This window comes from Phocoena phocoena, chromosome 8 (genome assembly GCF_963924675.1).
Source record: "Phocoena phocoena chromosome 8, mPhoPho1.1, whole genome shotgun sequence".
NCBI classification, from domain to species: Eukaryota; Metazoa; Chordata; class Mammalia; order Artiodactyla; family Phocoenidae; genus Phocoena; species Phocoena phocoena.
This window is the reverse complement of record NC_089226.1, coordinates 99526737-99552446: the sequence shown is the minus strand read 5'-3', so window position 1 is coordinate 99552446 and position 25710 is coordinate 99526737. Positions and strand designations below refer to the sequence as shown.

General features: G+C 39.3%; 1 protein-coding gene across 1 annotated transcript; it reads right to left on the bottom strand.

The window, feature by feature from the left end:
* Nucleotides 1-11114: 11114 nt before the first annotated feature.
* Nucleotides 11115-17280, bottom strand: LOC136127483 (high affinity immunoglobulin epsilon receptor subunit beta-like). Its single transcript, XM_065883031.1, has 7 exons — nucleotides 17219-17280; nucleotides 15730-15853; nucleotides 15062-15193; nucleotides 13203-13259; nucleotides 12521-12676; nucleotides 12072-12170; nucleotides 11115-11213 (listed from the first exon to the last, which is right to left on the bottom strand). Exons 1-7 carry the CDS (start codon nucleotides 17278-17280, stop codon nucleotides 11115-11117), a joined length of 729 nt encoding a protein of 242 aa, XP_065739103.1.
* Between the last annotated feature and the right edge of the window lie 8430 nt (nucleotides 17281-25710).

The following is a 25710-nucleotide window of genomic DNA, read 5'->3' as shown; positions in this document are numbered from 1 at the left end:
TCAAGAAACAAGAAGCATCTCAAGTAAACGACCTAACCTTACACCTAAAGCAATTAGAGAAAGAGGAACAAAAAAACCCCAAAGTTAGCAGAAGGAAACGAATCATAAAGGTCAGATCAGAAATAAATGAAAAAGAAATGGAGAAAACAATAACAAAGATCAATAAAACTAAAAGCTGGTTCTTTGAGAAGATAAACAAAGGTGATAAACCATTAGCCAGACTCATCAAGAAAAGAGGGAGAAGACTCAAATCAACAGAATTAGAAATGAAAAAGGAGAAGTAACAACTGACACTGCAGAAATAAAAGGATCATGAGATTACTACAAGCAACTCTATGCCAATAAAATGGACAACCTCGAAGAAATGGGCAAATTCTTAAAAAAGCACAACCTTCCAAGACTGAACCAGGAAGAAGTGGAAAATATAAACAATCACAAGCACTGAAATTGAGACTGTGATTAAAAATCTTCCAAAAAGCAAAAGCCCAGGACCAGATGGCTTCACAGGCGAATTCTATCAACATTTAGAGAAGAGCTAACACCTATCCTTCTCAAACTCTTCCAAAATATAACAGAGGGGGGAATACTCCAAAACTCACTCTACGAGGCCAGCATCACCCTGATATCAAAACCAGGCAAAGAGGTCACAAAGAAAGAAAACTATAGGCCAAAATCACTGATGAACATAGATGCAAAAATCCTCAACAAATACTAGCAAACAGAATCCAGCAGCACATTAAAAGGATCATAAAACCCGATCAAGTGGGGTTTATCCCAGGAACGCAGGGATTCTTCAATATAGACAAATCAATCAAGGTGATAAACCATATTAACAAACTGAAGGAGAAAAACCATATGATCATCTCAATAGATGCAGAAAAAGCTTTTGACAAAATTCAACACCCATTTATGATAAAAACCCTCCAGAAAGTAGGCATAGAGGGAACTTACCTCAACATTATAAAGACCATATATGACAGACCCACAGCCAACATCACTCTCAATGGTGAAAAATGAAACCATTTCCTCTAAGATCAGGAACAAGACGAGTTTGTCCACCTTCACCACTATTATTCAACATAGTTTTGGAAGTTTTAGCCACAGCAATCAGAGAAGAAAAATAAATAAAAGGAATCCAAATCAGAAAAGAAGAAGTAAAGCTGTCACTGTTTGCAAATGACATGATACTGTCCATAGAGAATCCTAAAGATGCTACCAGAAAACTACTAGAGCTAATCAATGAATTTGGTAAAGTAACAGGATACAAAATTAATGCACAGAAATCTCTTGCATTCCTATACACTAATGATGAAAAATCTTAAAGAGAAATTAAGGAAACACTCCCATTTGCCATTGTAGCAAAAAGAATAAAATACCTAGGAATAAACCTACCTAGGGAGACAAAAGACCTGTATGCAGAAAACTATAAGACGCTGATGAAAGAAATTAAAGATGATTCAAACAGATGGAGAGAGATTCCATGGTCTTGGGTTGGAAGAATCACCATTGTGAAAATGACTATACTACCCAAAGCAATCTAAACATTCAATGCAATCCCTGTCAAACTACCACTGGCATTTTTCACAGAAGCAGAACCAAAAATTTCACAATTTGTATGGAAACACAAAAGCCCCCGAATAGCCAAAGCAATCTTGAGAAAGAAAAATGGAGCTGGAGGAATCAGGCTCCCTGACTTCAGACTATACTACAAAGCTACAGTAATCAAGACAGTATGGTACTGGCACAAAAACAGAAATATAGATCAATGGAACAGGATAGAAATCCCAGAGATGAACCCACACATATATGGTCACCTTATTTTTGATAAAGGAGGCAAGAATATACAATGGAGAAAAGCCAGCCTCTTCAATAAGTGTTGCTGGGAAAACTGGACAACTACATGTAAAAGAATGAAATTAGAGCACTCCCTAACATCATACACAAAAATAAACTCAAAATGGATTAGAAACCTAAATGTAAGGCCAGACACTATAAAATTCTTAGAGGAAAATATAGGCAGAACACTCTATGACATAAATAATAGCAAGATCCTTTTTGACCCACCTCCTAGAGAAATGGAAATAAAAACAAAAATAAACAAATGGGACCTAATGAAACTTCAAAGCTTTTGCACAGAAAAGAAACCATAAATAAGACGAAAAGACAACCCTCAGAATGGGAGAAAATATTTGCAAAGAAGCAACTGATAAAGGATTAATCTCCAAAATATACAAGCAGCTCATGCAGCTCAATATCAAAAAAACAACCCAATCCAAAAATGGGCAGAGAAATAGACATTTCTCCAAGGAAGATGTACAGATTGCCAACAAACACATGAAAGGATGCTCAACATCACTAATCATTAGAGAAATGCAAATCAAAGCTACAATGAGATACCACCTCATACCAGTCAGAATGACCATCATCAAAAGATCTACAAACAATGCTGGAGAGCGTATGGAGGAAAGGGAACCCTCTTGCACTGTTGGTGGGGAATGTAGATTGATACAGCCACCATGAGGAACAGTATGGAGGTTCCTTTAAAAACTAAAAATAGAACTATCATATGACCCAGCAATCCCACTACAGGGTATATACCCTGAGAAAACCATAATTCAAATGAGTCATGTACCACAATGTTCGTTGCAGCTCTGTTTGCAATAGCCAGGACATGGAAGCAACCTGAGTGTCCATTCCTCTAGAATAGAAAGATGCAAAAGGCTGGGAGTAAAAAGTTTCAAATCATATTTAAGATAAAGGACTTGTATGCAAGTATATAAAGACCTCTCAAAGCGCCATAATCAGAAAGCAAACAATTCAGTCTAAAAGAAATCAAAAGATTTGAACAGATACGTCACCAAATGATGACATGAAAAGAAGCTCAAAATCATTAGTCACTGGGTAAATACAAATTAAAATCACAGTGTGGTAATACTTCACATCTATTAGCATGGTAAAATTTTAAAGACTGGCCATACCAGGTGCTGGCATTGATGTTGGGAAATGGGATCTTTCATACACTGCTGGTGGAAATGTAAAATGGTACAATCACTTTGGAAACCATCTGGCAGGTTCTTAAATGTCAAACATCTTCCATATGACTCAGCCTTTTCACTTTAAGTGGAAAGGAATTTACCTAAGAGAAATTAAAGCTTGTATCCCTATAAAGACTTGAACATGAATGTTCATAATAGTTTAATTTGTCAGAGCCCAAACTTGGAGGCAGTCCAAATGCCCATCAATAGGCAAACTGATAAACAAATTGTGGTACATCCATACAATGGAATACTACTACCCTGTACACACAAAAACATGGATGAGCACCAAGATAAGTTTGCTGGGTGAAATCCAAATAAAAAAGCCAAAAAAAAAGCCAAATAAAAAAGAGTACATAATTATTATAAGAGACTGCATATCTTACTACATTATGACTGGAAAAGGAAGAAAGGCAAGAAAGATAAGGTTGTTTTGCAGAGACGTTCTCCTTTCTACAAAACTCTATGAGGTCACCTTCTCCTACACTGGAAATGGAATCATCTTCAACACCATCGGTGGTAACATACAGAACCAATATTTAACAATAACCAAGAATAAAAATTTGATATTTAGCGACTAATCTCCGAGATGTAAAAGTTGGGCCCGACATTAGGTATAGCACTATAGATCTACAAATATAGTTGAACACTTTCACAAAGACATGGAAGAAAGGCAACATTGAACCTATAGCTTGTATTTGTACTTCCACACATACTAAACCCCTCAATTTTAGTTTTGGAGAGTCATCTCTAGGGACAGACATCTGCTTCCACCCTAGCACCCTGTTCCATTCTAAATCTCCTTCTTCCTGATAAAAGGGAACATAAATTAATCAGTAGAAAGAAATGACGGTGGTAGTCAAAAGGTATAAACCTCCAGTTATGAGATAAATAAATACCAGGGATGTAATGCACAACATGATAAATACAATGAACGCTGCTGAATGTTACGTACGAAAGTTGTGACCAGAGCAAATCCTCAGAGTTCTCATCACAAGGAAAAGCTTTTTTTATTTCTTTAATTTTGTATCTATACAAGATGATGGATGCTCGCTAAACTTATTATGGTACTCATCTCATGATGTATGTAAGTTGAACTATTACTGTATGTTGTACACTTTAATCTTATACAGGGCTGTATGTCAATTATATCTTAATAAAACTGGAAGAAAAAGAAATCTTCAACTCCAGAGTTTCTGTTAGGATCTTTTTTTATGATTTCTATCTCTTTGTTCAATAACTCTTTTTGTTCATGAATTGTTTCCCTGATTTCTTTAAATTATTTTTGTTTCCTTGTACCTCCTTGAATTTCCTCAAAACAGCTATTTTGAATTCTTTATCAGCTAAATCACAAACTTTCATGCCTTTGAATTCGGCTGTTAGAGGATTCTTGTCATCTTCTGGTGGTAGCGTATTTCCTTGATTCTTCATGTACCTTGGAGTTTGTGTTGCTGTTTTCTCATTTGAATCAGCAGACACCTCCTCAAATCTCTACTTGTCTTCTAGAGAGAGATACTGTTTTCTTGGTTCTGCTTATAGCTGGTATTTCCTCCAACCTCGTATGGATACCTGCTCCACACTTCTTACTCCTTGTGGCAAAATTCTGAAACTTCTGTCTTCTCTGGTTGTTACAACTCACCAAACTGGCTACTGGAAACCTCCCTTGTGTTTTTTCAGTATCAGGGTCTCCCTTGTCCACAGACCCTGACCTGTTTGAGAAGACTGTTTACTGGGGCTCTCTTGCTGCTGCACACAGTGTTGGGGAATGGGTGGATTTAGCACTTGGGGCATTGGGGTTACCCACGGGCCAAGTGGGGAACCTCAGATGAGGTTCTCCCAGCAGTGTGAGCGGGCTTCCTGCTGAGTCTAAGAGGCAGTCAGCAGGAACCATGTTCCTTTAATGCCCTTTGATATTCTTATCTATCTCTTTCCTGATCTCTTCTTTCTCCCAGCTATGGAGGTCCTGCCTTCATACTCAGGGTGCTGCAGGAGAGAAACAGGTTTCTCCAGCAGCATCCCCCATAGCTGTGGTAGTTGGGAACTCACTCACTGCTCTCTCTTTTTCCTGAGGGGAGAAGTCATCACTGACTACTTCATCCCCATGCTGTGCCACCGCCAGGAAGGGGCACCACTAGCAAAGTTTCTCTTGCCCTCTTCAATGTGTCCAGTTCTTTTTTTTTTTCTCTAGTGGAAAGCTGGACTCTCTCCTTGGGGAGGCTGGACTTTTACAAAGTCTCTCTCATCTATGGATGTCTTTCCAAGTCAGCCCTCTTTTGCTTTTTGCCTGCTGGGGCTGAGAGGGGCTGTGGCCAGTTAACAAACTCCTGCTAGCTCCACAGCCCCTACCAAGCTCAGTCTGCCTAACGTCTGATGCATGGGTGGGTGAGTGAGACTCCTGGGTCCCTTGGTGTATGGTGCTGAATCCCATAACTCCCACAGAGGTACTTTTGTTCATGGATGGATTCAGAATTCGCTGTTTAAAAGCGGGGACCAAAGGAGGGCTGTCTTATGCTGCCATGATGCTGGTGTCACTCCAACGCTCATGTTTTCTATAGCAGGAAAGAATGACCAATCCCTTGGAAGATAAGACTCACTTATTACACACTTCCCCTAACTAAGCGAGGTAGTTGAGCCAAGTGGAAATAACATGGATACGAAAGACAAACTGGCCTGGATCTAAACCCCAGTTCTGTGATCTACTGACTAAACAACCATGGGCAACTTGGTTTTATCCTTGTTGTGTAGAGAAGCTTACGGCTTTAAAAAAAGAGATATTTGCTTACCTCAAAAGTTTGTTTTATAGATTAAGATGAAGTAACACCAGTTAGGCTTCCAGCAGAAGTCAAGACATAACAGAAGTTCAATTAAATCTTAGCTTTATTCTCTTTCTTACGCTCTCATAAGATTTAGAATTCCAGTTCAGCTTTTTAATTTAATTGTTAATTTCCCATGGTGACTCCCCATCCTAGAAGTATTCTTCCTCTATGTTCTAATACAATCTTCTATTTGCCAAGTGAAACTTTCTCTCTATATATTTGAATATGAACTCCTAAAAGGCAGGATTCACAGCATATTCATAGCTTCCTTCCATAGACTGCCTTCCCTGGTCTCTTCTATTGTCCCATAACCACTTCCTCCAACCAGGAATAACAAGGTATTGGTACATCTTGTCAAGGGCCCCTGAGGAGCTGGGGTAGGTTCAGGATTAGGCGTCAATATTTATGCATGCAAAAATATGTCCCATACACCAGTCTAGGCACTGGCTACACGATCTATGAACATGCATAGTACATTTGAAGTAATTATAGTTAATATAACCATTTAAGAGATAAGAAAAATGAACTGAGATAAAATTTAAAGGGTTATCCAAGATCATAGAGCTAGTATCTAATGTAGCTTCTACAATTTGCTTCTGGGTATATTACGTTCCACATTCACATTCTAAACGATCCCTGCCCCACAATGTTGTTCAACACAAGCCTATGCAGGGGGTCCCAGATGAAAGTTGTTTAGGAGACGTAAGTTGAGCCCACTTAACTGTTTGTGGAGTGAGCAGAGGTCTTCCAGTGATGGGAAATACTCATGAAACACAGATGGTGACTACCAGTGGCCTCTCACACCCTTGTACATATAAATTTACTTCAACACTCTAAACCAGGCTGAAATTATGAATATGGTACCCTGTTTTATTAGAATTTTTTGTAAGTAGAGCCATACCTCATAGAATGGGAATTATTTGGGAATGTTTTTTTCTGAGACAGTTTTTAGAAAGAGACCTTTGATTAGCTTTTGTCAGGAGAGTCTAGAATGAATGTTATTGTCCCAGATGTCTTGCTGGACCATACATCAAATAGCATCAAATAACTGATTGCTGTTGCTATCCCAGTCACAAACCTAGTAATTGTGATTGCCGACAGTCTTAAGTATCTAAAAGCAGGGAATATGGAAGCAGGAAGTTCAGCTGGGATTTTTTTGTTCCAAACTGCTCATTTTCAGATGGAAAAACTGAGGTCCTCCAAGGGAAAAGACAGTCCCAAGTTCACATAGCATAACAAATAAATCAGAGTCAGGGCTAACTTGTAAAATGTGACTTATGGTCCAGGTTCCTTTCAACTTTATCCTACCATTTATTGACGAGATGGCTGATGATTCTTTTTACAAGCTCTTTTCTGTCTGTGGGGTTGTTTATAGATTATCCCATTTGATAAAGCATTGTTTAAAAGGAGGACTCCAGAAACTGTTCTTGGTCCTTAGCATCATTGAATTGATGCTCTGATTCCCAATTATCCTTGATCAGTCCCCCACCCTCATGTACACACGTGCACACAGAGAAGAAATCAAGTGAAATGAGTCTGATTTATTGAACAAATACCAGTGATTGAGGATACATCAAGGAGGTCATAAGTATACTAACAATACACGATAATACATTGAGTCATGGGGTAAAGTGATTATGAAGCAGGATCTTATGGCTGGATGAATATGTGTGCATTAGGCAGTCTTCATGGAGAAGATAACCTTTAGGTTGACATTTTTAAAAAGATAATTTGGGGCACTAACTATGTGAAGAGCATGCTATTTGTGTTCTCAGTGTGTGCCTGAAGTGAGCATGTGATAAAAAGCGGGCAGGGGCAGAACAATCGTCAGAATGGTCTTGAGACCAAAACTGTGTGACGTATATAGAAATACAGTCAAAGATGTGGTTAAAACATTAATTGAGTCGGGGAAAGAATGGTGTAAAATATCACACAGTATGAAGATAGACTGGATTCACTTCTAGAGGTCCTGGTGGGCCAGGTTTAGGAGTGTGGACTCGAGTACATATGCCATGAAAGTGATGTGATTGTAGATGATCAAGTATGGTGATACAGCTGTGCAGTGAAAGGGTATATTTTTATGCTGCTGTCAAGTTTGGAGAAACAAAATTTTAATTTCAGAAAAATGAAAGTAGAAAACCCAGGGTCCTGAGGTCAGAAAAACATGACAATTCACTTAAGTCACTGGTTGTGTGGTTAGGTGATCACTTTCATAATCTGGGGAAATTAACATCTACTTATCACTTTTTAATTTTGGCATCCCAAGTAAATTAAATGTACTTAATTATTTTAGTAATTAATCTGTGAATAATACCCCCAGCTGATTTTTTTCAGTCTCTCCACATGACTCTTTTACATAGGCTAAAGGTGTGAACTACTTTTTCCTTCTCTTAAAAATAAAAATAACAACAACAACAAAATCATTTGGCTGAACTTAATTTTTCTTCGTTATCTTCTATTCACAGTCTCCTCTCTTTATTTGTTACATCACACATACCACCATTCTCTCTCTCTAAATACCTCTGCAAATATTTTATTCATTTACTCATCACCATAACCCTGTTTTGAATTTCTCTGCACCTTTTGCATTCATTCACTACTGCTATTTCTTTGCCCAATTTCTACATCTTAACTGGATTTGATTTATCACTATAGACTTTTCTCTTACCCAAGTCAGCAGATACCGTCTCTGATGATTATTTATTCTCTGTTGTCTAACCTCTCTCTGCTTTGGGCTACCTGCTATCTACTGTTTCACAGTGCATTTTTCTGTCTAATTCCCTTATATTCTACCTTAGATATTTTCTCTCCTTTTCCCCTCTGATTACAGGCATGTACAGGTTAACTTGGCTTTACTTTTATCTCAAAATAATTCCCTTAGAATGTTAATCTGCTTCATTTAATAATGATCTCTCTTATAACAACACTAAATCTCTATTACCAAATTCCATCTTTACCAGCACTCTACATTGGATACCACCAGGCACTCTTTAGTTGCATTTGTCTTTGGTCTCCTAAAAAGGACAGTCTAAAACTGAACTTAATCTGGGTCTGTCTGTACGCCTCACTTATTAATTCATATTTCTCACTTCCTATCATTTCTTTCAACATTACCCGTTGTTCTCTGATCGACTTAAACACATAATGTGTTAATCGACCAGTTGCTTCTCTAACTTTATCCTTTAATTCAACTTGTTAGCAAGAAGACCATTTACTCTTTCTCTCCATGTTTTAGACACAACCATTTCTCTCCATTTCCACTGACTTCATTTTAGCTCATGTCTTCGTTAATTTATTCTTCTTTCAGGTTCTTCATTAAGTGATCTCTCCATTACGGTTTCCATCTCCAGATACTGAGTAACTTAATAAAACCCCCTGCTGCTTATTCATGAATCTGCAAACACTACTGAACAACATTGTGTCCGTGAATGTGTTGCTGATTCATGCAACATACAGATTTTTATGAGACTTTTTGCCTTTGAAAAAATATATTATCATTGAGGGGACATAAAATATTTGCATATAGAAAGTTTAATATAGAGTATAAGGGGTGTGTGTATTCGATTAGAAAAACTTATCTTCTAGAGAGAGGAGCAATCAACTAGAAAAACTTAAAGAATCAGGTGAGATTTAAGATAAGCATTACAGAAAGAAGAACTTCAAGCAAGCACAAAAGGGAAGGCAGAACATTTGAAGCTAGGATGTTGACATGAGGTGGTCAAGCACAAAGCATATTAAAGAGAAAGTGAAGTGGGTTTAGAAAGTGGAGACTTTAAGACAGGTTATGGTTACCAGCGGGGAAGGGTGGGGGAGAAGCATAGATTGGGAGTTTGGGATTGACCTGTACACACTGCTATATTTAAAATAGATAACCAACAAGGACCTATTGTAAATAATAATAATAACATATGGAGGACACAATTATTTCAAAGGTAATGACATACTTTTTTTCATATAGAATGGGTTAAATTTTTGTTGTTGTTTAACATAGCTGATTTCATTGAGCAAATGTGGCTTTGTTTTCACTGACTACTCTTGACATATTTGGCTCTTAGGATTAAATTTTTGTTTAAAAAAATAGTGGAGCCTTTCAGATCAAATGGACTTAAATTTTATATCATTAGCGAGTACTAAGATTTGTAGATTGCTTTATGTATATAAGAATTAATTGATTTATTAATAATTTCTTTCTCTTTTAGAGCACTTTTAATTTATACTGTGTGTGTGTGTGTGTGTTTCCACACACACTTTTAGCACTGGCAGGTAAATTATTCCTAATATGTTAATTTTACTGATGAGAAAACCCAGATTAAGTAAAAGGTTAAATGATTTGCCACAACTCACTCAACTAATAAGCAATAGGCCTGGGATTCCAATGCAGGCTCCCTGCGCTTTATAAATCAGTGATCCTTCTAACATACCACGTTGTTTTGTCCATGTAAGACCAAACACAAGCAGGAAGCATCCATTGCTAACCTGATGCGGCTCCACCAAAATGTTTAATACATACCTGAAGAATCTCTATTCAAACCGCCATCTGACTGTCCTCCTAACTCTATTCTTAATATAGGTCAATTAGGTCTTCTTATCACCTCCAAATTCCCTTCAGAATCATTTCTTTCTCCTTTTCTCCCCTACCTCTGTCTTGACCTGGTGATATACCCTCCCTGAATATTCACCCCTACACTCCATAAATTCACACTGAGCACCCACTATGGAGAAAATACTGGGATACACAAAGTGAAAGAGACAGATGTGAAAAACTTTACTTAGTTGGTTCTCAGTTTATGTTTGCTGAGTGGACTTTGCCCTCAAGGTGCTTATAAGCCCGTAGGGGTGGGGGACATCTATCGCAGACAGCTGCAGCTCTTGTAAACTCGAAAAGGGGCTAAGAGACAAATATTACCAAACTGTTAAGTTTAACTCCACTCTCAACCAGCCTTCCTCTTGTTTTCTCTATTTGCACAGTTCTAGGCACAGAGTAAATGCTTATTTTTCTTGTTTTCTGTTGACGTCCCAGAAGGGATGGGTGTGAAACAGCCACAGAAAACAAGAAAAATAGGAGTCTTTCATATTTACAAATGGAGGGGGATTTAAGTGAATGGAAACAACAAAAATAGAATTTTGTCATCTGGAGAATAAATCATAATGTAAAATTGGCAGGTCACAGAAAGAATTGAAATTTTGCCAGTAGTCCCTTAAACAAAGATCTTGGCTTTCTAGATCCTTTGCTATGAATCAGAATGTTCTGGAGTCACGATTCTTACGAATCAGTAGGAGAAGTTGCCTCCCCTCTATCTTCCAACTCACTGTAAATTGGTGCATAGATGTTTAGTTCTTCATAAAGACGATCTTCTGGAATCTGATGAGGGAAAAAATCATTATCAATCACCAAGAACTTCCTGCCACGAGAAGACTTTCTTAAGAGGCATATCTCATCTCCTTTTGCCTTTCTGAATCTCACCATCTCCCATTACACTGTAATTAATACCTCCATCTCTAACAAACCAAGCCAGATTGTCTGGCCAAGTGGGCTCAGAAGAAACTGTCAGTCATTGAGAAGTTGGTGAGAAGATTCTGTGTCTGAACTTTGGTATATCTCTTGTCTTATCTCTGGAGGAAAGTGATCAGAAAAGGCAGCCAGACTTGAATGCTTCAGGCAAGTGGACAGATGGAGAGAGCATGTTTTATCTGGAAGATCTGAGTAAATGTATGTGCATCAGGTATTGGTAAGTCTTTTTCATACATCAAAGGTGTAAAATGTGTAAGACAAGTGGAAATGCAGTTGGTAGTCACGGATTAGGGAGGAGACAAGCTTGAGGTTTCAGAGCAAGTGGGAAGGTGAAAGCCAAGAAAAAAGAGAGCAGGAACAAATAGAACTATTCTGGGAAAGCAAATGAGCCCAGATACCTGAGTGTCTCCACCACTTGCTACCTGTGTATTCATCTCTCATGCTCATCAACTTCAAAGCATGTGCATTTTCTGAAATGATGAAGATCCGATTTTCCTAAACTTCTCAGTTGCAGGGACGTACCATGAGATTTGTGAGTGGAAAACTTGATTCAGAACTTGAGATTTGGAAATCAAAGTGCTGAAACTTGGAGAAACGGAATGCTGAAACTGGAAGAAATGTCGCAGGAAACCCAGGCCATGCTTTTAAGCAACAAAGCTCGAATTCTTTAGCTTATTGTTTAGGATTTAATCTCAGGCCTCTGCCTACCTTATTTCCTTCAGTTACTTCTCCAATCCCATAGACGGTGAGTGACACAGCACTGCAAAACCCCAGAATGGTGAGAAACAGGATCATTGCCACAATTTCCTGTTGAATAACAACCAGAAAGACAATTAGAGTGACAAGGTAGGTGTCCCAGAAGTACATTCCCTTACAGCAACCCTTGTTTTCATGACCGCCCACCCTCAAGACCAGTCCCTATAAGATGACACGTGGGAAAACCAGGAGATGGTTACTCAAAGCAGATGACTCCACCCTTGCAGAATTCAGCTCAGGGGGCAGGGGAAGGAGGCCGGTACATCTCTGGGTATGAGCCTCCGGAACACTGCATTATGCAATTGAGGATGCAAGAAAGGATTGTGTTCATGGAAAGGAAGAGAAGGCGTCTTACTGAGATTAAGACCCAGAATCTCAGTCTTCCCGCAAGAAATACATACAATGGAAACAGAAGCCGCAAGGCAGAAGTCGTTCTCATAAATATCCCGGCAACGGGAGATATAAGCTGAGCTCTTCTTTAGGTTAGTGATCAGGGTGATGATTCCTATTCCTCCAGCTATGCTGCTGACAGTGTTTGCCCCCAGACTTCCTCGTATCTGATGACAAAGAACAACATTTAGACTTGGTCCTGCACCTGTCACAGTATTCAATAAACCTATCTGCATTTCAGGGCTGGATATATCCAATAAACTGTGCATTTGCTTAAAATATAGATGAAAAAGGGAAATCTTGAAAATGTACTTGTGTAATAAGGACCTATAACTTTCTTGCTAGGACTGCATTCGGGAAAAGCCACGTGGATACTCATAGCCTCTCCTCAAATAGACTCCTTCATTGGAAACGAGTCCTCTATTTCATCATAGGACTAGATTATGAGGACAGAGAAGGTGTGAGGTTATTTTTTCAGCAAGTGTCAGAGTAGTTACATTTATTGTTTTTAAATGATACAATTGGCATTCTAATGATTTTATTTTTAGTGATTACATGAAATACCAAGTAGATTGGAAAAATATCGCATATCCACATTTGCTCATAAGAGATGATGACGTATCTTTTTCAAGACTCTCAAAATTAGATTTTTCTTACCTTCTCAAGGATGGACAAAGACAGAATGCAACTCACCAGATATGTTGCATGTTTCTTTTCAGACATAACTGACAAAAATCCAGAAATGGCAAACTGTTCAAAAGGGAGGAGGAAAAAAAAAATAGCGCAGTGAGTCTCTGTTCTTGTCTGTGTCCCTTTCACCCCCATCCTCCAAACAGAAGGTAAAGTTGTGGGTATTCTATAAAGTTCTCCTTTACTTTTAAATTTTATTATTTTATTTTTTATTTCCTAGAGAGAGCTTCTCAGAATTAAATGTACATATGAATTATATGAGAGTCTTGTTAAAATGCAAATTCTTACTCAGTCAGTCCTAGATGAGGCCTGAGATTCTTTATTTCTAGCAGGCTCCCAGGTGATGCCAACCCTGAACAGTCCATGGGTTACTATTAAATATTGTAAGTTCCAGCAGCCCTGGTGCATGATTATATCACTACTCTAATTTTTTTGTGATCATTTGCTTTCATGAGCAACTTGTGTGTTGTAGTTGTCAACTCCTTTGGGCCAGAAACATGTGTCTGTCTCCAGAGTCTGCCATGTATCGTATAGACATATGGTAATTATGAAAATGCGTATGGTGAAAGATCTAGTGAAGATATCCACCAGTAGCACAAATTAAAACAAAATTCCAAAGATTCAGATTGTGTGATGAGCTGAGAGACATCTAATAAGCTGTTTGAAATGAAAAGACAGTAAGGAAGTTTCAAATAAAATATGGCAAAGGTTCAAGGAGAGTCTTGAACGAGTGACCAGAGACCTAAGTATTTAGCGGAGTGCCAAGCCAATGTGATTAGGGTTAAAATAATATATCCTTGTGAATGAAGTGTTGATACAAAAAACAGCATGGATTAATTGAAAATAATTATGTAAGTGCAAGAAGCCAGACAGTAGACAGAACGTGGTGTGTAATTCCATTTATATAAAACTCTAGGAAATGCAAACTAATCTATAGTGACAAAAAACAAGTGATTGCTTAAGGATGGGAAGATAGGGCTTGAGGAAGGGAAGGGTTACCAAGGGAAACAAGGAAACTTTTGGCAGTTATGAGTATGTTCATTATATGGATGTGGTAAGGTTTTCACGTGTGTATACATGTGTCAAAATTTATCAAATTGTACACCTTAAAATGTGCCATTTATGGTATGTCAGTTATACTTCAATAAAGCTATATATTTTTGTGAGCTCATTCAGCCATCTAGTTTCTAAATAGTACAATGACTAAAAAAGATACAACGAGAAAGCACCTAAAAGAGTTTCTAAGGGGCTTCCCTGGTGGCGCAGTGGTTGAGAGTCCGCCTGCCGATGCAGGGGACAGGGGTTCCTGCCCCGGTCCGGGAAGATCCCACATGCCGCGTAGCGGCTGGGCCCGTGAGCCATGGCCTCTGAGCCTGCGCGTCCGGAGCCTGTGCTCCGCAATGGGAGAGGCCACCACAGTGAGAGGCCCGCGTATCGCAAAAAAAAAAAAAGAGTTTCTAGGGCACAATAGAAGTTCCTCAGATGTCAGTCTTGTTCTCTTCACCTCAGCAATCTCTTGCCCCTCCCTTCACTAAGATAACTTTATTGATGGATAGTGTTAGGGAAATTTTTCTGAAATTGAGTTCTGAAAGTTTAGTTTCAATTTTTATTAGCTAAATGCCTCTTGGGTAATATGTTTAACTTTTATTAACCCCAGGTTTCTCATCTGATAAACGTGTGTTAGCACATTCAACCCAAAGTGCTTCGTAAACTGCAAATATGTATGTATATTTACATATCTCCATATTAGAATATATTCATATATTCTAAATACTAGAATAAACAATTGGTCAGATCTGATCTGAATAAAAGAAAAGCCATGTACAGTGTTATTTCAGAGACAATTTTAGACATATACTCACAAATACTGTTCCCCAGAATGGGTAGCCTGCTTTAAATGATGAAAAAAATTCTTTAAATTCTGAATTATTGAACACGGAGCAGACGATTATTCCAAAGTAAAGGCATATCAAACTAATCAGAATTTGTGTTACCTGTAGAAAAATGCATAAGTTTTGTGAAATAAGAAGACGTTTTCCTAAGATTACATCAATTTCCTTATAATCAAGGGGAAATGTAAGAAATTGCTTTGGTGTCTTAGGCAGCCCTGAGAAAGTATCCAAATGCAATATTTTCCACTATCGTCTGGCCACTCTAAGAATTTATGTAGGCACGACTTAAGGCAGGAATAGCCAGTACATTTCTCCTGTGTCTTTATTTACATTCTCATGGTAGACATCAATAATGGCTCTTTCCATCTAAGAGAAGATAAAGATTAGAAATCCTTCACAGCATGATATTAATCAACTGGCAACTGACCAGAGTTGACAGATCCTATTTGTTATTCTTATCCTGGTCTTCATGAGGAAATGCTTCTTTTTACCCAACAGGGTGCAGTAAGTGTCAAGTTTTCGTCTACCAGGTATTTCACTCCTCTTGAGTCTGAGTAGGGAAACTATGTGGATGCCAACAAATACACTTCCTTAGAGCCAGTCTTTACTCTGGTTGTGATTAGAGGAGGCTCACTCACCCCCAGGAATTCCAGCTCCTTCTTCAAAAGAGTCAGCCACGTTTGGCGTGGTGGGGATGGGGTAGCTTTCTCCGGTAAGTTGTTATCATGGAGAGATACTATTGAAAGTTCAATTTCAGGCGCACTATGAAGTTTAAACAGAAATGCAGCCATGAGAAAATGCTCTAACTCCCTGTGCAAAGCTCTCAACTGACAGGGGAATTGTCCTTGTTTATGTTTCAAAACAATCCTGCAATGAAAATCTTCACTGTAAAGTACAAGAGATTCTGAGGCTCAGAGGGTCCAAGTTAATGGCCAAGATTACTGTCTCATCAATGATTAGATGGAACAAAAGGGAAAAAAAACAAAAACAAAAGCCCCAGGCCAAGTCTTTTTTTTTTTTTTTTTTTTTTGCGGTGCACGGACCTCTCACTGTTGTGGCCTCTCCCATTGCGGAGCACAGGCTCCGGACGCGCAGGCTCAGCGGCCATGGCCCACGGGCACAGCCGCTCCGCGGCATGTGGGATCTTCCCGGACTGGGGCACGAACCCGTGTCCCCTGCATCGGCAGGCGGACTCTCAACCACTGCGCCACCAGAGAAGCCCCCAAGTCTTATTCTTAATCTAGAATTATTACCAGGTTCTTTCTCATTAATGTGTATTGATGTGTACAACTAAAAATAATCCAACAGACATGTTTACCTATGCATCTCTCAGTCTTTTTAACATAGAAATGTATCTGAAAATATTTTGTCAATGACACACTCAATTTCATGTGCATAAAGGAATGGTTTTGAAGGATTTGTTGATCTCTACTCCTGTTTTCATCCTCAGAGGAAGCTAACTGGAAATACTGTGTCTTCAGAGTCTACTCAATATTTTGCAATGATATTCAAGCCAATATTGATTCCCAAAGCTCTGTCTTTAGTTTCTCCTAAAACCTTTAAGAAGAAAGTCTTAACATGTGTTAATTTTTGGTATTCGAAGGAAAACTAGACTATGCACATCTCCACCAGATTTCACTCTGGGAACATTTCCCCTCTAAACAGTGGGGCAGGATCCCGCAGCTTGAGATTCACAAAGACTAACCAGAAAGAAGCCCGAGGTCATTTTGAAAACCTTCTGTCCCTTAACACACATCAGACACATAGGCAAGAGATCTCTACTGATAGTATGGGTTGGCCAAAAAGTTCATTCGATTTTTTCCCGTAATGTCGTACAGAAAATTGGCCAAACCAACACAAACTCCCCTACCCCATACCCAGAATAGGAACCTCTTTTGTTAGAAAACTTAAGTTGTTCCCAATTTAAAAGCTAAGTAAAAACCTTCTTCCCCATCAACCAGAGAGAACTAGTGAAAAAGTATAGCAAATAGCTTCTTTATACACTGTATTTTAGTTAAACCTGGTGGGTCCATGCCTATGTTCATGATCTGGCATCTGCCCAGCACTGTGACTATCTCTGGTTCACTAAGTGACTGGAAATAGAAGAAAATAATAACCTGTACCTACCTGGTGGGCTCTTGTGGGTTTGGGAGAGCAAGATCTGTTCTTCTCGCAAGTTCGGTGTCCATTTTTTCATTAACTGAGCTATATGGTGGTGAAGAGCAGTGCTACAATGAGCCTGGGTGGGGTCCCTCTCACAGAGTCTCCGGATGGTCAGTTAAGATGGGTTGACGCATGACACTGATAACTATCTTCATGCTTAAGACGTTGGTCAGAAAGATAATTTTCCTGGCTAAGATCAATAGGGATTTTCTTGTTATAAGGAAGAGCCAAGTTGAGTGGGCTACTGAATAGGGATGAGAGTGAAATGGGGAAATTTGAGACTCCTGGAAGATAATTCTGCCTGAAACCAGCAGGATTTACAGGACCTAAAAATGAGTCGGTTTAGTGGGGACTGAGAAGGTGAGAGAGAACCGCGGGACATAAAGAGATTGGCTTCTCTCCTGGTGCTTTCTCTGCTTGTGACCTGGTTCAGCCACTCCTATGCCAGAAGTTCTCCAATTGTCCCTGGAAGACTTGGCTTCACACGTAATCTAAGGCTGAAGCACAGTTTGCAAGTATGAGTGTGTCTTAGTCTCTGAATCTCTGGATTTGTCCTTGACTTCAATATTTATTGTCTTTCTCTTTCTTCCTGTCTTTTGGACAGTGCTTATATATGGCTGTTTGTAGCAGATGGTCTCAGAAACTGGACAGGCAGAGTTCTAAGGCCTGGGAACCATTCCTGATAGTGTGAAAGCTAAGAAGTTTTCACACTGAAGACTCCGTTGTCTACTAAAAGGTTAGGTTGACTCTCTACTGCCTTGGTTTTTGTGATGGCAAGGATGGGCCCATGGAAACACTGAGGAGCATGAACTTCATAACAAATTCTATGAGTAGATCTAAGCAGCCTTGGCCTGAGCAGTATGCCTAAATTAGGGTCGGAGCTAAACTGACGTGCTTATTTTAATAGCATATCTAGCTAGACCATAGCAAAATGAATATACAGGTGAGATTCACAGATTTGGGACTCTTTTATTTCAGTTTATTATAGACATAATCTTGAATGGCTCTTTATTAAACTATAAAGATACTATAAATTTTACCTCTGTACATCTGTACTGTCTCTCTGGTTTGTGATACAAATTTCTTCTCTTTCTCCAAGAAACTTAAGATGTTTGTGTGAACAGGGGACACTAAAAGATACATTAGCGCACCTTTCATAACAAAAATGTATTAACCCACATGCCATCCTCCCACTGTGTCTTCCAGAATCGGTGGACCTGACCAGTATGTTGTTGGAGTTAATGAAACTCATTCACTTACACATTCCTCCAAAAGGGACTTAATGCTCCATGTCAGGCACTGCTCTTGTCACTGAGCATGCGGAGATGAACACCATGGTCCCCACCTTTGTCTGGCTCACTATCTGGCAGAGTAGAACAAAGATAAATAATATATTACCAGCATGTCAGAGGCTGCTGGAACACACAGGAGGATGTACAGTTCTACCTCTTAGAGGGTATGTAGAAGTCAAGTAAGAGATTCCCAGAGAAAGTTCACATTTCAGCCAAGACTTCAAATGGTAACCTCAGGAGTTTTCGTTCATTTGCCTCTCCCTCAGTGGAATTAACACCACATCTGCTAAAACAGGGCCTGAAAAAATGCCTGTTTGTGGTGTTTTCTGGGAGTAGTCTATAATAGTTCATTATGTTTGCAGAGAATAATTAGAAATTAAACTTGAGTTGTAGACAGGGAACATTGAGGATGGTCTTTGGACAGAATGCTATTTTGTGAGAATTTTCAACAGAAACTTGCAGCATGCAAATCTGTAACTGAGATGTATCTCGTGATCTTCAACTTGTTTCATATCTCAGTTTTCACCAGCATCTTCTTCTTACCCCCTTCTGAGATGCTTATCATCTCTGTGCCCTCACTTTTGGTCCTTATAGACGTACTCTTTCATCTTTCACAATAGTAAGCTTTGAAGCCTATGACAAAATGTCTTTTTTTTTTTTTTGGTGGGGGCAATATTATCAAGATGAGTTTTAACCATGCCTCTGACTGAAAGGAAGAGATAATGGCCCTAACACTTCCCTCCTACAGCTTATATTTCCTCTTGTTGGCAGCACATCTGTCCATGCTTTTCACCCAGTCATCATCTGGCTTCCTCTTTCACAAGCAAAGTTTCTTCTCTCAGATATACACTGGGTTTACTTCCCCAAACGCAAAAGAAATTTGCTTTGAGATCCCATCTGAACAATTGTTTTCTCAAACTGAATGCTCAGTTCACTTAAACATGCACGAATTTACATGTTGCAAATTGTAAGTTGCTATGTCTTCGAGCTATTTTCTGATACTCCCAAAGGAATTCCAGTCCCCACCCCACTCTCTCTCTCTCATTTCTACATCCCAGAGCCAAGTATGGCTTCAATAAATATGGTTCACAGGTGAGAGAGGCTGAGACTGATACAAGCTCCCAATGTTCCATGGGAAACGTGGTTATTAAAATGAAGGAAATGAGAAAATATTGTTTATGAAACAAGATGAGTGTTTCTAAAAGGCCTAGAGCTGAGTTCAAACTTGAAGAGAAAACCTCTGTCTCTTCATTTATATGACTTCGGAAATATTTATGTAGACTATCCAAGGGCTTAAAATCTTTTTGATCTCTTTCTAAAATTGGAGTTTAACTGCTGTCTCAGCCTCTAGGCCACTTAACTGCCAAGGTCCAGCACATGTTAATTCTTTATTAGCTCACACTCCTTCTATTCTCCAAAATGACACTTTTCAACAAGGAAAATTATAGGTGTGAACTGTGTTTGTCCACTTGTGACGAAGAACATCTGCTCAGAGAGGAAAATTATGAGACCTCTAGCATCATAGACAAGGCGTGGACATCAACTGTTCTATTCTTTATTATGGATCATTAGCATGTTTGCTTTCTTAAACCCATTCTTCCTTTCTACCTATCCTTCTAACATAATTATATCTGAATGTTTGTTCAAATTCAGTTTTACTATTTTCAGTATTATTTCACAACTTTTAGTGACTTCCTGTTCTTTATTGGCTTATTTTCTAGACATAAGTTCATCTCCTAATACCTTACACATGTTGCATAAAGTGCCTATCAGTCCTCATTTTGCTAACCCTGGAGAGTGATGTATCACATGTTTCTTTTCCTGGAGTCCCCTGTGTCACCTCATGCTTCAATCTGGACTGGTTGCCAGTAAACATGCCACTCAGGAATGATCCTAGGACTTCCCATTGCCCTGTTTTATACCGGATTTCCTATTTCCTGGCCCCACCTTTGAAGCCAAATCCAGCCTCTGTACCCCGACACGGAATTAAATCTCGGAGACAGAGTTTTGGGTGAAGTAGCAAAGAACAGCTTTATTGCTTTGCCAGGCAAAGGAGGCAACAGCAGGCTAATGCCCTCAAAACTGTGTGTTCCAACCTGGAGGGGGGTAGTGAGGAGTTTTATCGTAATGGTTCAAAGAGGGTGTGATCAGCCTGTGGACATTCTTCTGATTGGATGGTGGGGAGGTAAGCGGGAGTCAACGTCATCATCCTTCTGGTTCCAACCCATCTGGGGTCTCCGAGCTAGTGGGCAGCACACTGTTTACTTCTGCCACCTAGTGGGCGTTTCAGTATCTGCCAAACAGCTCAAAGATATTGTCGTGTGTGTATCCCTTGAGGGGAATCAGGACCCTGCCCCAAGGCTGCACTGTTGTTTCTCTTGACTGCTCCCTTGTCCTGCATCCTCCTCCCTTCTGATTAACAACTGTTTGAACCTGCCCAGCTGGAACTCAGGGAAGGTCTTGGAGGCTGAAGGAAGTCTATTTCCTAATCAAAGAAATGGGGGACACAGAAAGGCTTGTGTGCTCAGAAGCCCCACAGGGTCCTGCTCCATATCACCTTTTATTCTTTCTTAGTAGGCTATTGCATGTTGATAGAATATATTCCCTGGTCACATGCTGAGAAACAGTATCTGGGTTTTTTTTTTTTTTTTTTTTTTGCGGTATGCGGGCCTCTCACTGTTGTGGCCTCTCCCGTTGTGGAGCACAGGCTCCGGACGCACAGGCTCAGCAGCCATGGCTCACGGGCCCAGCCGCTCCGCGGCATGTGGGATCTTCCCGGACCGGGGCACGAATCCGTGTCCCCTGCATCGGCAGGCGGACTCTCAACCACTGCACCACCAGGGAAGCCCTGGGTGGTATTTTTGAGTCTTTTTTGGCCTGAACATTTCCTTTCTTTAATACCCTTAGACTTAATTGAATTCTAAAGACATATAGAGTTTGAACCAGAAAATGTTTTTGACCCAGAATCATTCACTCCGTTTTCTTCCAGCATCTAGATTTCATTTTGAGAATTTCACCCTAATTTTTAATTCCAGATATTTGTATGTGCCATGCATTTTCTCTCTGAAAACTTTTATAATGCCTTTTAATCCATAGAGGTAAGACATACCTAATGTTAAGATTTACTGTAAATCTTATGCATTAATCTTACTGGATAGCCAGTAACCATTTTCAGACTAGAGAGCCATGTGCTTTGTTTTAAAAAATGTTCCCATGGCAGTGAAATAAGTCAGACAAAGACAAATACTGTATGATACCACTTATATGTGGAATCTAAAAACTACAACAAATTAGTGAATAAAACAAAAAAGAAGCAGACACAGATATAGACAACAAACTAGTGGTTACCAGTATGGGGAGGGGGGCAATGCAGTGGGGGGAGAGTGAAAGGTACAAACTATTGGGTGTAAGACAGGCTCAAGAATGTATTGTACAGCATGGGAAATACAGCCAATATTTTGTAATAACTGTAAGTAACCTTTAAAATTTTTATAAAATATTTAAAACTTTAAAAAAATAAATTTATTTCTTAATTTAATTTTTAAAAGAAACAATTGGGAAAAAATTCCCATGTTTTCTTTTTGGATAAGTTCCTCATAAACTTTTGTTTAATCTTTGTGAACATCTTATTAGGGAGATGGCAGGCATCCAGAATTTGCCTTTTCCATGTTCTCCTTGCATACAGAATATACCCGTCCATCCCAATAGCCTTAATTTGTTTCAGGACTAAGTCCAAAGTCTCATCTAAATATCCTCTGAATCAGATATGGTTGAGACAATTCATTCTGAGGCAAATGCCTAAATTAATGACTCAAATTCTTCTTTAATCAGTATCAAATTGTTGCCATTTACATAACCCCTTATTTGGTTGGGGTTTTATTTTAAACACTTGACTAAATGCATTATCGTTCAATGAAAATAGGAACAAAATAATTCTACAACTTACAATTTTATTTCTGAATTTTTAGCACAATGACAAAGCACATGGTAGGAACACTATATTTATTGAATGAGTTAATGAATGAGTGATAACCAAACATGGATCAATCAATCACTTCTCCCATGTCCCCAGCTTACTGGTAAACTTGGAGGAAAATGCCTGGACTCAGTACACAAATTACAGATTGTAAACTCCAAGGTCTTCTCAAACTGCTAATTCATCAGAGACAATAGGTCTTCATAGAGATTTTTCAGAGGATTCTCTTTGGAGAAAGGTTCACCAGGAACATTCAAAGAGCAATAAAAAATGTTATATTTTTTAAATATCAAGGCATCATTCTCTGTCTCTCTCAGTGACCCTTAAGCGTTCCAGTTGCTCCCTTTAGCATTCTCTGATTTTATTTTTCCTCTATTGTTTTTTAGCTCTTACATTTTTGTCACAATCAGATTATGAGTAATATATTTCTTTTTCTTTCTGAGATATTTCTAAAATATCCCCTCCCTAAGCAATGTCAAAATATTGATTTCAGGATTCCAACTATTCTAAACCACACTCTACTGCTTCCCTGTCCCCAGCCTACCCAAGATAAAACCTGGGCTTGACAGAAGGACTTTGGTAAGACTCAATGAAGAAAAGATAAGTAGAAGCACATTGCAACCTATAAAATAATCATTTTAAAAATTGGAGTTTTAGGGCTTCCCTGGTGGCGCAGTGGTTGAGAGTCCGCCTGCCGATGCAGGGGATACGGGTTCGTGCCCCGGTCCGGGAAGATCCCACATGCCGCGGAGCGGCTGGGCCCGTGAGCCATGGCCGCTGAGCCTGCGCGTCCGGAGCCTGTGCTCCGCAACGGGAGAGGCCACAGCAGTGAGAGGCCCGCGTACCGCAAAAAAAAAAAAAAAAAATGTGAGGACACAAACTCGCCTGAGTAGTATCAGCAAACAGGAGGATTAGGAGTAAGTCAGTAAATAACAGTTCATAAATCATCAGGGGGAAAATGGACAAATTTGGAGGAAAATATTAATTTCTCAGTTGACCACAGAAGAAGGAGAACACCTAAACATGAAGAAAAAATACTTTGAAAAGGTTATTAAAGAACTTCCCTTTTAAAATACCATACTCAAATAAATTCAAAAGTGAAGCCATTCAAAACTTCAACGAGTCACTATTTGAAAATCCCAGACCACGCAGAAAATTGTAAATCTCTCAAGTTAGTTTCATTATGCAAGATGTGAATAAAATTTTTAAAAAATGTAATCTCTCTGGAGAATGTAACAGTAGTAGTACATAATATGCAGTTTTAGTTGCTTATCAAATATTAATTTACGTAATCCTTACACCAACCCTTTAAGACTGATACTACCACTATCCTCATTTCAGTGATGAGAAAATTGAAACACAACGAGGTTATCTAATTTGTCCCTTCATTACAGGGCTACTAAGTGGCAGAACCAAGATTCAAGTGAAGGCAGCATGGTACCTGATGTATATTTTCTCTACATTTTAGATTGTCGAAATATTTTATAATTACACATAATTTTTAAAAATTTATTTAGTTTATTTATTTATTTTTGGCTGCATTGGGTCTTCGTTGCTGTGAGTGGGCTTTCTCTAATTTTTAAAGGCATACACTTGAGGAAGCTTCTTTGTAAATGCATAAGTCCTGTGGCTGAGAAGACTGACAATCCTTGAGTAATGGGTCATTAGCGAATAAATTGATTGAGAGAAAAACAAGTCCAACTAGTGCAATAGTAGCACTGGCGATGTTCACCCTAAAATTGCTTTCCATCTAAAAAAGAAACAGAAATTTCCATTAATATAGGCAGCACATACTTCATTCCTTTGGTTGCAGTCATTTAAATAAATAGCCATTGAAAGTGGTTTACACACCCAGCTATAACCTAGGTTGGTCCTGGAAAAACATCAGTAAACAAAGACTCCCCACCCTCATGGAGTTTACGTTCTAGTAGCAAAGACAAAGAAGACAATTACGCATACTAATAGATAAATTATATAGCATTTTTAAAAGTGATTAAGTGCTATGGGATAATAGAGGGAAGTAAGGAGGACCAGGAAATCCAGAGAGAGGAGTGGAGTTTGTGATGTTAAATAGAAATGACCCCTGGGGAGAGGCGTTAAGGAGCTGAGGGAGTTAGTCCCCCCAGGACATCTGGGGGGCATGTCCTTGCAGTCAGTTCAAAGGCCTGAGGCCAGAGTGTTCCAGGTATGGTCCAGGGAAGCAAGGGGGTAGGGTGTTGGAGGGGAGTGACCAAAACAAAGAGCATTAGAAAATGAAGGTGGAAAGTGAACAGAGGGCCAGATCACATAAAGCCCACAGGTCACACAACGGACTTCTGTTCTTACTCCAAGGAAAACATAGAGCTAGAGGATTTTGAGCAAAGTGGCAACACAATTTGATTTCTATTTTAAAGGGAACACTGATATCTCAAGAGAGTCTAGTTAGAGAGGGCCGAGGGTAGAAGCAAGGAGCCCAGTTAAGAGAGGTGGTGGAGATTAGATGAGGTGTTATCAGTAGAAAGATGAGAAAATGTCAAACTCAGATATACGTCGAATGTAGGGCCAACAGGATTGGCTGACAAACTGGATTCAAGATTGTCAAAGGAAGAAGAACCTAAGCCAATTCTAAGGTTTGAGGCCTGGCAATGTGGAAGGATGGGGTTCCCATCAGCTGACATGAGGACAGTGGATGGAAATGGTTTGAGGAGGTAGATTAGGGGTTGAGTTTTGAACTTTTTAGGACTCTAAGCAATTAGGTGTGCCAGTCTGACGTTCAGCAGAGAGATGTAGGCTGGAAGTGTTTATTTCAGGGTTGTGGGCATGTAGATGCCAGTCACAGCCATGAGAGTGGATGACATCACCAGAGGAGTGAAGAGAGTAGGTGACAAAGAACGGAGCTTTGGGGTGCCCCAACATTAAAGTGTTGGAGAGAAGAAAAGGATCTCGGAAAGGAGATTGAGAGGGAGGAAAGAAGAAGACAGGAGGAAAAGCGGCTAATCAAGTTTTCCTGGAATCCAAGTGAAGAAATTATTGGAAGGAGGAGCGTGAGACCAGTACTGCTAACGGGTCAATTAGATGAAGACTGAGAATTGAGCTCTGTGTTACCAACGTGGAAGTGTTCAGTGATCTTAAAGGGAGCAGTTACAGAAGTGTGATAGGGAAGAAAATGAAGCCTTATTGCAGTGGGTTTAGTTGAAACTGGGTAGATA

What these genes read in the sequence shown, in the direction of transcription:
- LOC136127483 (XM_065883031.1), bottom strand. Translation starts at nt 17,280, where the DNA reads ATGGACACCGAACTTGCGAGAAGAACAGATCTTGCTCTCCCAAACCCA. An exon ending in AACCCACAAGAGCCCACCAG is followed by an intron (nt 15,854 to 17,218) that starts GTAGGTACAGGT and finishes TAAACTTCATAG; the next exon opens with TGCGCCTGAAATTGAACTTT. An exon ending in AGGAGCTGGAATTCCTGGGG is followed by an intron (nt 15,194 to 15,729) that starts GTGAGTGAGCCT and finishes ATTTTTCTACAG; the next exon opens with GTAACACAAATTCTGATTAG.